This window comes from Balaenoptera borealis (genome assembly GCF_965194805.1).
Source record: "Balaenoptera borealis genome assembly, chromosome: 14".
Lineage (NCBI taxonomy): Eukaryota > Metazoa > Chordata > Mammalia > Artiodactyla > Balaenopteridae > Balaenoptera > Balaenoptera borealis.
In genome coordinates this window covers 44739943-44757173 of record NC_138875.1, presented here as the reverse complement: position 1 = coordinate 44757173, position 17231 = coordinate 44739943, and the positions used below count along the sequence as shown (strand labels likewise).

Genomic DNA, 17231 nt, shown 5'->3' with positions numbered 1-17231 from the left:
CTTTTATGGTGAGATCAAATGAGGTGCCTCCCTGGAAGAATGCAGCCCTGGGAGGTGCTGGCAGCCATCTATGACCACGAGGGGAGCGATCCTCAGGAGAGAGCCAGTTCCCGAAACATGGCAGGTCAGTCTTGGTGACAAGCTGGAGCAGCTGAAGCATTTAATATTTCTCAAATTTTCACGGCATTAACCAGTAGTTTCCTTAGTTTTCAACAGAGTTTGATTCATTTTCTATAAATCAATTTTTATTTAGAACAATGACTTTTTTAAATGATATATACTTTGTTAAAACAAACTTTTTTAAAACTGTTTTTTTAAAACAAACTTTAATTTTAGGACAGTTTTAGATTGACTAATTTAGCTATTTTGTTACTTGTGACCAAGAATGTCTCAGTTGATACAGCTGTAGAAATATTCACCTTCCCTTGATAAAAGAGTACAAAAAAGTCAGGAATGGTTCTAAAATAGGCTTTCTCATATATATCATTAAATTGAAAGAATTCACCCTATGGTTTGTTAAGAATAAAATTGGCAGTTTTTCCAAAGATATTGTAATAATGTCCAAGAAAGTAAAATTATAGTAACCCCTAGTTGTACAATAGAATGTTATTAATAGAATATGATAAACATATTTAAAGTTGCAACCATAATGTGAAATTATTTTCATGCTCTAATTATTTTCCCATGAACATTTTCTCATATTTCTATGTGATCTTTGTAATTTTTATTTTTTGAAAAATTTATCACCTTATATACTACAGTTTAATCACACCACGCCCATAATGTGATTATACTTAGTCTCAATTTTTGCACTTGTAGCTAGTGCTGTAATGAACATCTTTATGAAGCACACAGATTTTTGCTTCTGTTGAATTAAGTGAATGACCTAACATTTCTAGGCATTTATAACTCTTAGGCTGAGTGGGGTCTTGGGCATCAAACCTCCTGGGAAAGAGTCCTGGCTCCACCATTACAAGCTGTTTGATCTTGGACAGATTACATAAACTTTCTTTGCCTTGGTTTTTTTTTTTTTGTAAAATGGGAATAATCATAGCACCGCCTCCAGAGAGTTATTTTAGAGACTAATTGTCATAAGACATGTAAAGGGGCTTAAAACAATGCACAGTACATATTAAGTTCTCAAGAACTGTAACTGCAGATATTATTATTTGGAATAATAGAATATGAACACATTAATGTCATAAATTCTATCTCACCGAAGCCTTACTAGTTCTGCTTATTAAAAATGTTTTGCCACTTTAATATATATATTATTATATCTCATGATTACTTTACTTTTTATTTCTTTGATTACTAAGGGTGAACATTTCCCCTGTACTTATTTATGTGTATTGTCTATTCCCTTTAATAGATAAGTTTTTAAAAATTTTATTTTATTCAAGTATAGTTGATTTACAATGCGTGTAATTTCTGCTGTACAGCAAAGTGATTCAGTTATACATATATATACATTCTTTTTCATATTCATTTCCATTATGGTTTATCACAGGATATTGAATATAGTTCCCTGTGCTATACAGTAGGACTTTGTTGTTTATCCATTCTATATATAATAGTTTGCCTCTGCTAATCCCAAACTCCCAGTCCTTCCCTCCCTCCTCACCTTGGCAACCACAAGTCTGTTCTCTATGTCTGTGAGTCTGTTTCTGTTTTGTAGATAGGTTCATTTGTGTTATGCTTTAGATTCCACATACAAGTGATATCATATGGTATTTGTCTTTCTCCTTCTGACTTACTTCACTTAGTATGAAAATCTCTAGGTCCAACCATGTTGCTGCAAATGGCATTTCATTCTTTTTTATGGCTGAGTAATATTCCATCGTATATGTGTTCCACATCTTCTTTATCCATTCATCTGTCGATGGACATTTAGGTTGCATCCATGAATAGACAAGTTTTTAAAGTATGTCTAATAGTCTAAAATGTCTGTGACTTATTAATTCATATAGGCACGTGTATTACTTTCCCCTTGCCACTGCAATAAATACCACAAATTCAGTGGCTTAAAACAACGCAGATTTATTCTCTTACACTTCCGGAGGCCACAAGTCCAAAATCAAGGTGTTGGCAGAGGTGTGTTGCTCTGGGTACTTGACCTCAAGAAGTGGTTCTCGTTCCTTGTTTAAACTTCTGGAGGCCACTTGCCTCCTTGGCTCCTCACCCCTTCTTATAAGGAAGCTTTTGATTACATTGGGTCTCTCACATAATCCAGGAAAATGTATCCATCTCAAGAGCCTTACTTTAATCACACCTGCAAAGTTCCTTGCACAGGTTCCAGGAATTAGCATGTGGACATCTTTGGGTGGCCATTATTCAATCTGTGACACCATACAGGTATTGATGTACCCAACACACATTGATTGAGACCTGGTGCTGGAGCTACAAGGATGCATTAAGACACAGGGTTTGCCTGCAAGGAACTCACACTGTTAGCAATGGAGACAGGCATGAAAGAGACAGAGAAGGAAGGAGGGAAGGAAGGAGGGAGGGAAGGAGGAAGGGAGGGAGGGAGGAAGGGTGGGAAGGGAGGAAGCAAGGGAGGGAGGAAGGAAGGGAAGGGAGGGAGGGAGGAAGGGTGGGAAGGGAGGAAGCAAGGGAGGGAGGAAGGAAGGGAAGGGAGGGAGGGAGGGAAGGGTGGGAGAGAAGGAGGGAGGGAGGGAAGGAAAGGAGGGAGGGGAGGGAGGGAAGGAGGGAGGGAGAGAGGGAGGGAGGAATGGAAGGAGGGAGAGAGGGAGGGAGGGAGGGAAGGAAAGGAGGGAGGGAAGGGAGGAAGGGAGGGAGGGAGAGAGGGAGGGAGGAAAGGAAGGAGGGAGAGAGGGAAGGAAGGGGAGGGAGGAAAGGAAGGAGGGAGGGAGGAGGGAGGGAGGTAAGGAGGAGGGAGGGAGGGAGGAAGGAAAGGAAGGAGGGAAGTGAGGGAGGGAGGGGAGGAGGGAAGGGAGGGAGGGAGGAGGGAAGGAAGGGAGGAAGGGAGGGAGGAAGGGAGGGAGGAAGGATGGAGGGAAGAAAGTCAGTATTGCCATAAAAATATTAAAATGCTATGGTAGCATAATAGAAAAAAAAACTTGTTCTGATTCCTGGGGGCCTGGAGGCCTCACAGAGGAGAGGACAGATGAGCTACTCCTTAGAAGCTAAGTAGGAGGCACCAGGCAAATAAGGAGGAAAAAGCCATTTCTGGAGAGAAGACTGAATCGCAGAGGGACAAAGATTTGAGAGTGCATTAAATATGCAGAGAAAGGCAAGCAATTTGGTTTAGTTAGAGGCTAGGAGGTTTCATATCAAAGTAGCAAAAGACTGAAGGGCTACGCTAAAAAGTTAAAGACCGGTAGGCAATGGGGAAGCTAGTGAAGGTAAATGATCTGCTCTGACCCAGCTTTTTCAGAGTCCAGTCTTGTGTCTGGGGTGGACTGAATGCGGGGAGCCTGAAGGCTGTCACAGTTATCCAGTGAGGGGTGGTAAATTCCATTTATATTTCTTTTTTTTAAATTGATAGCTAGTAAAAGAAATGGAAAGAAAAGAACTAGATGATTTTTGTTTATTTATTTTTGGCTGTGTTGGGTCTTCGTTGCTGCACGCAGGCTTTCTCTAGTTGTGGCGAGCGGGAGCTACTCTTTGTTGCGGTGCGTGGGCTTCTCATTGCGGTGGCTTCTCTTGTTGCGGAGCATGGGCTCTAGGCGCACGGGATTCAGTAGTTGTGGCACGTGGGCTCAGTAGTTGTGGCGCATGGGCTTAGGTGCTCCGCAGCATGTGGGATCTTCCTGGACCAGGGCTCAAACCCGTGTCCCCTGCATTGGCAGGCGGATTCTTTTTTTTTTCCTTTTTAAAAATTTTGATTTTTTAATATTAGTTTTTATTGGAGTACAGTTGATTTACAATGTTGTGTTAGTTTCTACTCTACAGCAAAGTGACTCATATACATATCTCCACTCTTTTTTACATTCTTTTCCCATTACAGTCCTTTTAAGTAATAGGCAGGTGACATTACACAAACAGCTGTCCATCCTTCTCAGCCATGGCCCAAGTCAGTCCTTATCCAGCTCAAGTCTTCCAAGGCTTGGGATGCTAAATCATTGAAGGATTCTCTTCTCAAAGCAGATGGAAAGTGAGTCTACTGTTGCCCCTTAATGCAACTTGTTCCTTGATTCAATCCTAGTGCCTCCCTGGAAACACCAGGTGGGCCAGGAGATGAGTCTGATTATGGTTTTACCGGATCACGTGACACAAAAGAATGTAATTAGATGGACTAACTCCCAATTAACAAGGGCAGGTACTTGGGCTAGACCGTGTGGCCTCTTTGAAGGTCTACCACAGAACTCTGATTTCAGGGGTGCACAGCCTGAAGAGGAGTCCTGACTTAACAAGAAGCCAAGTAAAAAAATTTATGGGACAAGGGACTCTTCTGAGGAAGGCCAATAACAGATTGAAGGGAAGGCCACTTGAAAAGCAGTGAAAAAGTAAAAAGAAAAAAGACATTACCTACTGTGTCCACACCCTCTGGGGATGGGGTATAAATGCTCCCCAGAGGCCGGAGACTCGCTAGCTCCTTGAAGAACTTGGACTCTGTCTTCAGCCGGGTACCTCACTCCCTCCAACACCATGCCTTACAACTTCTGCGGCAGGCGGATTCTTAACCACTGCGCCACCAGGGAAGCCCAGAACTAGATGATTTTAAAGTTCCCTTCCTGATCTAAAGTTCTGTGGTATCATGATTCTTATTCAACTTGTTCTCCCAGTGGGATTGGGAATTATAATACTTTAGCTACTAGGCTTAGAATAAAAATATCTATTTGCTGTACTCCCAGTAAATGACTCATAAAAGAAGTTTTTAGATAAATAGCTACTAACATTTTTTTATTAAACAATTACTCAATTATTTCCTCTGATGTATACTAACAAGCCTTTGAATAGTTTTTTCCCTTACGAAAGCACACTATAAAAGCAATGCCGTATTTTTTGTAACTTCGAAGCAGCAAAACCCCTCAGACTGAAGACTTGGAAGAACAAGCAATGTTTGCTGTTTAGTTTTTTGTTTTTTGTTTTTTTAACTTTAATAAGTTGTTGGACTTTAGGGTTTGCTTTTTAAATTGTCTTTTTTTTTTTTTTATTTTATTTATGGCTGTGTTGGGTCTTCGTTTCTCTGCGAGGGCTTTCTCTAGTTGCGGCAAGCGGGGGCCACTCTTCATCGCGGTGCGCGGGCCTCTCACTATCGCGGCCTCTCTTGTTGCGGAGCACAGGCTCCAGACGCGCAGGCTCAGTAATTGTGGCTCACGGGCCCAGTTGCTCCGCGGCATATGGGATCCTCCCAGACCAGGGCTCGAACCCACGTCCCCTGCATTGGCAGGCAGATTCTCAACCACTGCGCCACCAGGGAAGCCCTAAATTGTCTTTTTTGATTATATAAAAACATTGACATGGTTCCAGTTCCTAACTATGTAAAAATCATAAAGAATCAGTCTCACTGCCAGCCCTGTTCCCTCCACCCCTTGCCAGCCTCTCCCCCCCAGGCCATTTTATTAGTTTCTGGTTTTTCCTGCTAGTCACTGCTTTGTTTTAAAAAAAAAAAAAAAAATATATATATATATATATATATATATATATATTTTTTTTTTTTTTTTTTTACTTCCCTTTCTTTCATTCACAAAAGGTAGCATTTTAGATATGTGTGAACCTTATTATTTTTTGCCACAGGATACTATTAGTCTGGAAATCAGTACATATCAGAACACAACATTTGTGCCTCCTCTTTTATATATCTGTGGAGGGCCCCAGGGCATGGTGACCAGGGCCAATTCAACCAGCTGTCCCTCTGCAGGCATTCAGGTGCTCCCAAACTTTTGCTACTCTCATGCCTCAATGAATAAACTTGTACATATGTTGGTTTCATAGCTGTAGAGATGTGTCTTTAGTGTAGATGCCTAAAAAAGGATTTCTGGGACAAAGGGTCATTTCGCTAGATATTGCTAAATTCCCCTCCGCAGAGGTTGTGACCTTTTGCATCCTATGTATGAAAGTGCCTGATTCTCCACTGTCTCACCAATAGTGTTGGTGAAACCTCTGGATTTTTGCCAATCTGATAGGTCAGAACTGGTACTTTGATGTAATTTGAATCTGCATCTCTCTTATTGTGAGTGGGGTTGATTATCTTTCATATAGGACCTTTGACCTTTTTAAATTAATTTTTAAATTTTGAAGTCATTGTAGACGCTCTTGCAGTTGTAAGAAATAACAGAGAGAGATCCCTGGACCCTTTACCCAGCCCTCCTCCCTGTGGTCACACGGTACAGTTATAGTGCAATGTCACAACCACTAAATTGACATCCACACAGTCAAGTACAGAACAGTTCCTTATCTTTTTTATGTGACATTTTTATGTGAGTTGGATGTGACCAGGTAAACGCATTCCATTAACTTCTCCCACTAATTACCAAACAACAACAACAACAAACGAAGCCTACCAGAAGATTCCGAAAGGTGGGGTAAGGAAAACCAACTGCCCAGGGACACAGAGACTCGAGGAACAACCCAGCCATGAATCCCGGGAGTTCTTTTCTTGCCTCTTTGACATCCCAGCCTGGGTGCTAGAGAGGTCAGCAACCAGAAATGCCCATAACTGACCCAAAGAGAAAAAGCCCCTCAAGAAATGCCTGCTCTCCACATCCTGAGAACCTAGAAGGGTGCGCAGACCAGCAGGCACCGTTCAACCATACTGTCTATTCTCCAGAAGGGCGCCCTAAGAAGAGCCAGGGCCTTTCCCACCCCCACTGAGGAGCAGTGGTGGCCAAACCCTATCGCCCCACCCACTCCCCGCCCCCACCTCCTCTGTGGTGATGAGACTGTGGGTGGAATTCTAGGAGCTCCCCTCTTCTATGTGCTGAGACGTCTGCCGCTTTTTCTATTGGGTTTCCAAGTAGGTTATAAGACAGAGGAAAAGAGGTTGGCTCCCATGAGAAGCCCTTGGCGAGCATCTCCCTTACTTGGCTGTAGCCTCTTTGGGGGAAGGAACCATGTCTTAGTCACTCTCATGCCACCAGAACAGCCCAGTGCCTGAGACACAGCAGGTGCTTAATAAATGCCCTAGGGGCTTCCCTGGTGGCGCAGTGGTTGAGAATCTGCCTGCCAATGCAGGGGACACGGGTTCGAGCCTTGGTCTGGGAAGATCCCACATGCCGCGGAGCATCTAGGCCCGTGAGCCACAATTACTGAGCCTGCGCGTCTGGAGCCCGTGCTCCGCAACAAGAGAGGCCGCGATAGTGAAAGGCCCGCGCACCGCAGTGAAGAGTGGCCCCCGCTCGCCGCAACTAGAGAAAGCCCTCGCACAGAAACGAAGACCCAACACAGCCAAAAATAAAAATAAATAAATAAATAAATAAATAAATGCCCTAAAATATTGGGGTTGGAGAGACTAGAGACCAGCCTGCCAGAAGCTGCTAGACAGGCTGAAAGACTGCATAATTATCCTATACAAAATGACATGTATACAAGGTCAAGGGATAATGGAATAATGTGGGGCAAATCTGGTTACCCACAGTGACCCTGTTCTGCCTGAACAAAAGCACTCATAGGATTTCATTAAGACTCCAGGGAAACTAACAGCCACCACGATGGTTCCTGATTCTCACAATGGTGGTGGTAGAAGAAGAAAGGAGAAGGAAGAGCAGGAGAAGGAATGGAAGAAGGGGAGGAAGGACTGTGTAAAAGAAGTTGAATCCTTGGAAATTAAATATGCTTTAAAAACGACCTCAGATGGAAATGATGTCCCAGAGGTAAATTAACACCTTCTCCTTGATAAATCAAGCAGGTGTTTTCAGGATCTGCTCTCAAACTCTTTCATCACAGTATCTGTGCCTTGTGACAACATTTATTTTGTGGTATCATTCTTAACATATGACCCAAGATAATTTGCATGAAAGAAAAACTTGTCATTCTAAAGCTGAAAACTGACTTGATATAAGCCAAGCTTCTGCTCAGAATCCAGCACTGTGCTAAGTGCTCTATTAGAATTAGTTGCTTTAATCATTTGAACAATCCTCAGGTAACTCCTATCGTCCTCCATTGAGAGACCAAGAAATTGAGGACCACAGAGGTTTAAAATTTTGCTATAATTTCACAGCCAATAATAGGGAATCTGTGAATTCAAACTCAGATCAGTCTGACTCCAGAGTCTTTGCTTATAACTACCACCTTCCACACAGTTCTACTAAGAATTAACTGCAAATACTCAAGGTCTGTTGCAGAAAAGCACTGATCTCAACTATCCTTCTGAAGTGTAGTGTTTCCAGCTGAGAAATATTCTGCACGTGGAGAAAAGCTGCTCCTTCAAGATGCTCTGTTGGCTCTTTAATATTGCATGAGTGAAATATAAAACTGAGTTTGCAGAGGGCACAAAGGAGCACCTCATTTGATAGGATGTGGGTTTTCAGGTGCTTCCACTCTCAGTTTTACACACAGAGGACAGTAAACTCCCTGAGGGTAGGTAATGTCTGATGCTCCTTGGAGATTCTCCAGAGCACAGACTTCAACTAATGGAGTTGGGAAGATTAAATTAGCAATGGAATTCAGGCCCACCAAAATACGTTGTAGGAATGTGCTGAGAAAAATACAAGTTTTATTTTCAACCCATATATTTTTCTTTTAACTGTAGTATAATTTTGAGTGATATAGCACTATCTTTTCTGAAGTCACTTAAATCAATAGCAATAGAGTACTCCTTAAGAAACGCCTTTTCTAAATAAAACAATTTTGGTCCAGGATATCTCCACAGCTTTAAATCCATACAAGGGAATACTTTTTTTTTCTTTTCTTTTGCATCTTTATGAAATGATGGGTTTTTAATCATATCATTATGCTGTACACCTTAAACTCAGACAGTGCTGTATGTCAACTGTATCTCAATCAAACTGGAAGAAAAAAATAAAGACAACAAAAAAATTATAAAACCATTAAATTAAGTTGGCATGGCATGATTCATCAGAGGATACATTAATATCATAGGTAGGAACCTGGGGCAGACTAAGCGAACTCCATTTTATGGCTTTGCATGATTTGAATGACTACATGATTATGACTTAATGATTGGCTTTATTTGTGATATATAGTGGACAATATTTTGGTAGCTCGTACTATGCATACAAATTAATAATACTGAGAATTCATTACGCAAATAATTAAAGTTGATAAAAGTCATGATCTCACCATCTAGTCCCAAATGCAAATCTAGTCTTGAGGTATTTTTGAGATTTGACTATTTGCCTTAAAGATCTTCAGACTCCTAATACCTGAAAAACAAGAAGGGAATTGCCCACAACACACCAGCTTAGTTTACTGAAGTTGTGTAGGGAGAAGAAAGTTATGCTAAAAATGACTTCTTAAATATTCATTTTGATACAGTAGATTACTAATTGCATTGATGAAAAATATTTAAATGTCACGGTGTCTCTTCTGAGGCCCAAGCTATGAGGTGATCTCTAAATGTATTTAACAGACACTGTTGCAAAGGCATATGTGATCACCTTATACTCATGGTGTAATCCTAGTGCAACCAAGGTATTCACCAGCAATTCACCTGGAATTCAGGAACACAAACACAACAAAACCCCAGATAACCCAAAAAAAGTTTCCGAGAGAAAATAATTACATCATCACACCAGGTCTTTAGAACATTATATTTCATAAAAGACAATGATAAAAAAGTACAAACATTTCCATGAGAAGCAAAAAAAAAAAAAAAAAAAATGAGAGTACAAGAAATTACTAGCATTTATTTCAGTGCATTTATATAGAAGCCTTTCAGATCTTAATAAATAAAATAATCTTAAGTACACTTCCTTTTTCTGATAAACACTATGACCATTTTAGTTCTCTCATTGGCATATTTGCAAATAAAAGATAATACATCTAGAGTACCAGTATTTGTCTGAAAAGTACACAACAAAATACAACAGAGATAAGCAAAGGCCAAATAAAATGACACAAAGCCTGCTTTCACGTGTACAGAGCCTCCAAAAGAAGGAGAATATTGTATTGGATATTTTCCCATTTTGTTTTAAAATGCATATCAACATCTTGGCTGGGAAAGGAGAATAAGCAAGTTTTAATACATACTTTTGTATTTACATAATATTGCAAATAAGGTTTTCTTACTGAACACCTTTTCACAAAATACAGGCAGAAATTTATAATTAGACTTAAAAAAATATTCATTAAACCCCAGTTTTGGCAAAGACTTAAATGACCATCTCCACTGTGAATGAGACATAATGTTACAGCAAATGTGTACACTTTTTCCTTTTCTTTTCTACAAACAGGCCCATTAATCATTATTACTTTCTCTAGTTGAAAGGCACTATATAAGTTTCCCAGTAGGGCCATAAGGAGCTCATAACTATGTCCACATATATACGTTTCTTGACTTTGAGACTAAGAAATACAACACATAAGTTATCAGAGGATGTTTTCATAATTTTAGAAAGGTTTCAACTTGCTTGACTTGATTTGTTTAGAAATGAAATAATATTTTTTCTGTAGACATACCTAGCATTGCACCTGATAGAGTAGGTAATCAATACATGTTCACTAATAAATCAACCAAACTCTAAAGATAGTTTGCATTTGCAATGTGTTTGTTAATTTTTATGGAATACAGTTACTTTTGTACAATGAAGATAACTGGGCAAAGCTATGTCACTTATACGCAAACATATAAAAGTTACTATTTATAGGCAACAATCAATTTGAGGTCTGCACTTAAAAAGAAAACAAAAACAAACAAAAGACATAAAGCAAACTACTGAGATGGCTTTCACAGGATGACACACCGTATTCAAAACTGAAAAAAGCAGAATATTCATGGCCCCACTCCTAAAACAAAAATTACTACTAGACTTAATCCAAGAAAATAAGACAAATACTAGTACAATGGAGTTCTGTTGAAACTATAAAAATGTGTATCAAAATGAGAAGATTCCAAAATGTGGGCAGCTCCATATTAAAGAGAAAAATATGTTTTCCTAATAAGACTCAGAAACAGCCCTAATTTCCCCCATGACTAAAATATTTAAGTATTATTGGGTTAACGATGCTCCTATGCCCCTACTATCTTGTTAGTGATCAAATGTTAACTTTCCCAGCCTACTTTCTTTCATTTCATCAAATTAAAAAACTGCATTGGCTATGAGAAACAGAAAGTGAATAGATACACAATTTAAGAACAAATACCTTGCTTTTCAGAAGGTTTGATTTTTCATTATTCTGAGTACCAGCAAAAAAATGAAAAACAAATATTTTGGAAATATTTCTAAGAAATAAATGTAGAAAAATTCTGTTTGGTATCATAACAGAGAGCTATCAGTTTTCTCAAAGTGTAAGAATTTCAGTTATTTTATGATTTGGTTTGCGGTCATTTGTGTTACCAATATTTGCCATAGAAAATGACAACTTCAAAATTAAATTTACAACCAAAGAGATAAATAACCATATTTCTGTGTTAGGTGAATAATCCATTTCTATTGTTCCTCATGTTGCTGAAGATTCACTTTATAGATATATAATTTTTTGTTTTAAATTTGTGAAAATATCTTAAGATATTTTAAAGAATCTTTGGTTAACCATAATTGATAATTTTCAAAGTAAGGATACTGTTTGGTTTTGCTATGAAAATGCCATCCAAATTTAAGATTAAGTAATATACTTGATGTCAGGTAGAGAAACCTGTTTTTAGAGAAGTGTCTTAATAACACCAATGCATTTAAATAACTGATAATGTATTTTAATATAATTCTATTAATTTATGCTTTTGTGAGGAAATTAACACCAGAGATGTGATATCTTAAAAGTGAAAAAAATACATGTAGTTTGAATGAAATTGGCCGACATTAAAAAGGATCCCTTCCAAACTTGAAATCCTATGAGTCTAATAATCAAACTTAAAATTTGTTTTTATCTACTAAGCATTTATCTTCATAAAAATAGAACATTTAATTTCTTACCTAATAGTATAATTCATTTGTATATTTTAAGTACTACTGGGTTTTCCATAACTCAGTCTTTTAAAAAATTGTTTTGCTTTTTTTAAATGAAGATTTTTTTTTGGCTCTTCTGAACTGGAAATAATAAAAGCGCTGCTCACTATGAATTAAAAAAATATAGTGTACAACCACACGCAACCTTGGGAACATTTTTTGAGGCACAAAATCCCTGACACTTACACCAGAGGTACATGAGAGACGTTTAACATAAAGAGGTCCTTTATATCATGTCACATCATAACTTTTAAGATTTTCTTGGTAATACTCATGCAATATACATAAACAATATGGTTGTGATTTAGCAAAATCTGATGAGACTGCAAGCAAGGAAAAAAAAAATAGGTAATCCTCCGTAGGAAGAAAAGCTAAGTCCTTTCTTCTTACCCTTTAAAACCCTAAGGAAGCTGTGACTTCTTCCACACAAAAAGCTGAAGGTATAAAGCTCAAAACTAGTATAACAGTGTACTGTATTAGTTGGCTGTCAATTGACAGTTCCTTCATTTCACACAAGGTTAACCTTTGTTTAGTGACATAAATTTACATTGTTTTATTCCATGCAAATAAAAAAATGTTTATAAAAGTCCCATAAAGGCATAACCCATTACATGCAAAAATGCAACACATCTTGTTTTTCAACAATTTGAACACATTAATTTATGTCACATATGTACAAAATATGTTTAAATGGAAATAAAGCATTCTCTTGAATTAAATTATAGATTTTAGTATAAAAATTTTCTCTTTGTAGGGAGCTCTCTTGACTGCCAGACTTAAGTGACAGCATCTGGTCTCTGCAGTGCTCGCCATGGGGTGTGTCTCAGGATAGAGGATGGGTGGGTGGAAGAAGGCTGACTGTATACAATCCCACAAGTAAACACTGAGAACACAGGCTCTTCTTCTTACCACCCAGGGCACTGTGACACATCCATTCACTGACCTCCATTAACAGTGCACTCCAAGTTCCCGATCCAGCATTGTGGTCTATCTTGCCATGAGAGCTACTTCTTTTAATAGTCTTCAATTGGAGCTAACTCTGGCATGAGGTTTACAGATATATTTGTATACAACCTATCAACCAGTATTTTTGGCGTATATACTAAATTGTTCAACCCATCGATGTACTGGCGCTCTTTTGAGTATCTTAGTAATTTATACCTATAGCATTAGAGAAAAAAATTAAAAGTAACAGAAACATGTTTGAAAAGAAAAATTGATGAGGAATATGCGCAAGGTCATTCTTATCATTAAAGCACTTAAAGCTCTTTACAATTTTTGGTTCTTACGCATAATTAAAAATCTTTCTAGATCATTATTCTAAATTAACATTTTTACTAGTCTTAAAATGCTACCTGAGAAAAATTATTTTGCACTCTTACACATTAGATATGCTTAAGAAATAAAATGCATTATGCTTTATGTTAAGGAAACATTTTTACATAAATAATTAACTGGGCTCTTCAATATAACATGAATACATATGTGTGTGTGTGTATGTAGGTATATGCATATGTATATCTCTTCAAAACAAGCACAAAATGCTTTCCTTTTATAAACAAAAATGATATCGACAGAAAATTCCCTTCAGAAGTTTTTTGTGGGGAGTGCAATGCATTTTAAAAAATTCTTTCATAATTAAATAATTTTGAAACCTTGATATCTAAAGATGATATTAAACTTACCGTCCTAAGAACTGGACTTCACCTCGATGGTGATGAGGAATAGACTTGTATTTTCCCAGGTCCCCCTCTGGTCTTGTTACATTATATCCAGCATAGTGAACCCTACAATACAACATACAGAAATGAAAATACATTAAGAAATAAAATCTAACATAAAAATAGATTATGTGAGTTCAATTTAAAATGCAAAAGAATGCTCTAATGTATGCGCTGCCAGTAATTTCAAAAGGGTACTACTCTCAATAAAAAAGGGAGAAACACAACATAGGATTTAGGAACCTCAAAAATTTTCCACCCCGAAGAAACCTTTCCTGGAATCGAAAAGTATAGTTTACTTAATAGAAAGGAAATTTATAGAAATTCCATTATTAAGCAATTTGTACCTCAACATACCTATTCCAAAGGTCATCGTCTTCTCCTCCCCATCCCCAGAAGGCATTAGGAAAACCATTGATCTTTCTGAACTGTTCCACTGTCAGTCCACTTACACCGCCAAAAAACTCTTTATAAGGGAGACTAAAAAAGAAAGCAGAATATAGCATTCTAAAAATGAAATCAAAACTGTTTGTCATATGAAATCGAGTTTTCAGTCTTCTACATGCTTTGCAAAATATACCCCTACTTCCATATAAACAATTATGTTGATTAAATCATATTCTGGGAAATGTAAAGTACACCAAGAAACAAAACATCTTTACATTCTAGTGAAACAAGTACATCTAACTGTGTTATGCAAAACACTTGTGGTAATTGAAATTTAATATTTAGTATTGTTACTTTGTAAGACTCAAGACCTAGTGTTCAAAAATGGTCTACTTTCACACCAAAAGTAGACTTGATCAATAGCTGCTAAGGCAATGTTAGATGTTACTAAGCTGATTTCCTAAATTAATTGATCTTAATTTATTAAATACATTATTTATCATATAGACTAGGATAAATATAAATTAGTAAAAACAAGTCTAGCATTTAATTTTGAAAAAACTAGCTGCCTATTCCTGTAATGATCTTCTCTGTTTGGACTACACTCCCAAAATATTCATGGATATTTACAAATATATTTATTTTTAATGCACTAATATTTAGAAGAATGACAATATTTTGAGATGTAATTGACCCTGTATTAGTTTCAGGTGTACAACATAATGATTTGATATATGTATATATTGCAAAACGATTACCACAATATGTCTGGTTAACATCCATCACCATGCATAGCTACTTTTTTCTCGTGATGAGAGCTTTTAAGAACTACTCTCTTAGCAACTCTCAAGTATACAGTACGGTATTTGTTAACTAGAGTCACCTCGTTACACATTACATCCCCAGGACTTGCCTTACAACCAGAATTTTGTACCTGTCGATCCCCTTCACCCATTTCACCCACCCCCAGCCCCTGCCTCTGGCAACCAAAATCAACCAAAATCTGTTCTCTTTATCTACAAGTTCTGGGTTTTTTTTTTTTTTTTGATTCTGCATATAAGTGAGATCATACAGTACTTGCCTTTCTCTGAGAAATGACTATATTTTTAAACCTGGGTTTTACTTTCCTTACTTTTCTCTAACTCATCCTCCATGGAATTTGTCGAAGTCATTTGTTTAGAAACAGACTGGTTTTCTGATGTTGAGGCAGCATCCCTAGACTTGCAGTCCTGCATAAATTCCTGTGGCCCCACATGTGCTACTGCAGAGCCACGTGCCAGAGCCCCTGAATAGACGAGGCCAATGTGGAGGAACAGCAGAGAAAACACGACCACACGCAGCCTCTGAAAATCACACTGAGGGAAGTCTGGCCAGGACTAAAGCAAAGCTGCCTCAGAGGAAGAGAAGGGGCAGATTTCACTTTTTTGTTGGAAGGACTCTGGAGTCACTCTCTGCGGGGAGGAAGTGCTGTGTGCCACCTGGGACCTTGTGTGGCCACGGAAGATGAGAGAGGCAGCTCCCACAGAGAACTCTAGGCTGCGGGACAAAGCAATCCTGGTCCCACACTGGGCCAAAGGCACCCCAAGACAGTAACAGCAATACTGACCCCAAAGTCTACCACGGTGTCCCAGGGTACCTCACGAGGCTTGCACTGGGGAAGTTAGATTCTAGTTGTGATACCAGTTGGGGTCCAATAGGGCCAATAAGCGCTCATGGCACCATTGTGTTTCCCACACCAGTTGCATTATGCTTGCCCAGGCTAGTGGTTTGGGAGAAACCTGAAATCAGTAGATAGGTAAAAATGGATAAGTGTGTGTGTGTGTTCACTGACATGTATAAGTTGCCAAGCACGTTAATTCCATTTAGTGTTCTGCTTAAATGCAGAAACAATCAACTGCACTATACCCAGCACAGAAAAAGATTAGATAAAATGAAGGTGTAATAGATAAAGAACAGAAAACGGAAGCTTGACAATCACACGTCTAGTAGTGTTGACCTGACACTGTCCAAAGGGAGAGAGACACTGCTCTGGGGACCTGAGCTTTCTGGTCAGCAGCCTTCGCGGCGTGGGCACCACTGTGGGCAGGGACACTTCATCACACTTCAGCCCATGCACTGTCCAGCCCGTTCCCTGCTCTGCTGCCATCCTCTCTAATTTCTATTCCAACTTCCAAGATACCCTATGCACCCTGGGATTAGTCTAGGTAGATATGAATATTTTACTAATTAGAAAGTAATATTTTCAAATAAAAAATTAATTTAGAATTCCTAGTTTATATGACATTTATGATCATCTGTTAGTAAAAAATCAATTACGCTAAATTCAATCTGACTCTAGTGGGCTGACTAAAACTGAGTTTCCAGAAGTGCTAAGAATCAGATCCTGAACCTGGATGACCTTCCCAAGGTAACGCCAGACTTGGATTTCAGATACCATGGCAATAAGGAAAAGGTTTTCCAATGATGACAACAACCAGTGTAAAAAAAAAAAACAAAAAAAAGGCACTCTCCCTGTTTCAGCGTTAATTCACCTGGTCTCATCACTGAGACTTTTTGCTTCTCTAACTTGACAGGTCAGGCAGCAGGCAGAACAGTGATGAAGGCAACACCTCCCCTGCTCCAGGCTATTTTCTCTCCTCTCCACTTCCATGAGTCAATGGAAACTGTGATCTCTTTCCCAAATCATACCTTTAATGTCAATTTAAGTCACTGTCACAACTCCGATGACAGTATCATTTCAAGGCATCTCCAGTCAGAGAACGAAAAACTGTTTCTTATTATTAAAGGCAGGTCAAGAATCCATAGCTTAGGAAGAAGAAAATATACTGCAGAAGAGCGGGCCTTCACTGCACGGGAACAACCCCGGGGGGAAGGGAAGAGAGGGGAGCCAGCCTGTGCTGTGTTCCTACCTGGGGCAGCCCAGCGCCTGGGATCTCGCAGAACCCGTGGATGGGCTCTAGTGCTCCCTGAACAAGGAAACCAATGTTCAGAGAGCCAAGTCCTAAGATGCAAATCCAAGCCCTCTAACTGCTAAGCGTGAAAATCAGAAGTTAGGTCCACATCTCCTGGACCGTAGAAACCAGGCTCT

General features: G+C 38.8%; 1 protein-coding gene across 7 annotated transcripts in view; it reads right to left on the bottom strand.

Moving 5' to 3' along the window:
• Window positions 1-8431: 8431 nt before the first annotated feature.
• Window positions 8432-17231, bottom strand: part of B4GALT6 (beta-1,4-galactosyltransferase 6) — a 67251-nt gene continuing 58451 nt past the window's right edge. For 6 of the 7 annotated variants that reach the window (XM_082354384.1, XM_082354387.1, XM_082354385.1 and 3 more), the window contains 3 exons: window positions 14114-14236; window positions 13721-13822; window positions 8432-13196 (listed from right to left, as the gene is read on the bottom strand). In XM_082354384.1, the coding sequence (XP_082210510.1) occupies window positions 13049-13196; window positions 13721-13822; window positions 14114-14236 (373 nt within the window). In that variant the 3' untranslated portion in view covers window positions 8432-13048. The remainder of the gene's footprint in view (window positions 13197-13720; window positions 13823-14113; window positions 14237-17231) is intronic. The other variant, XR_014234185.1, reaches the window with a different exon arrangement.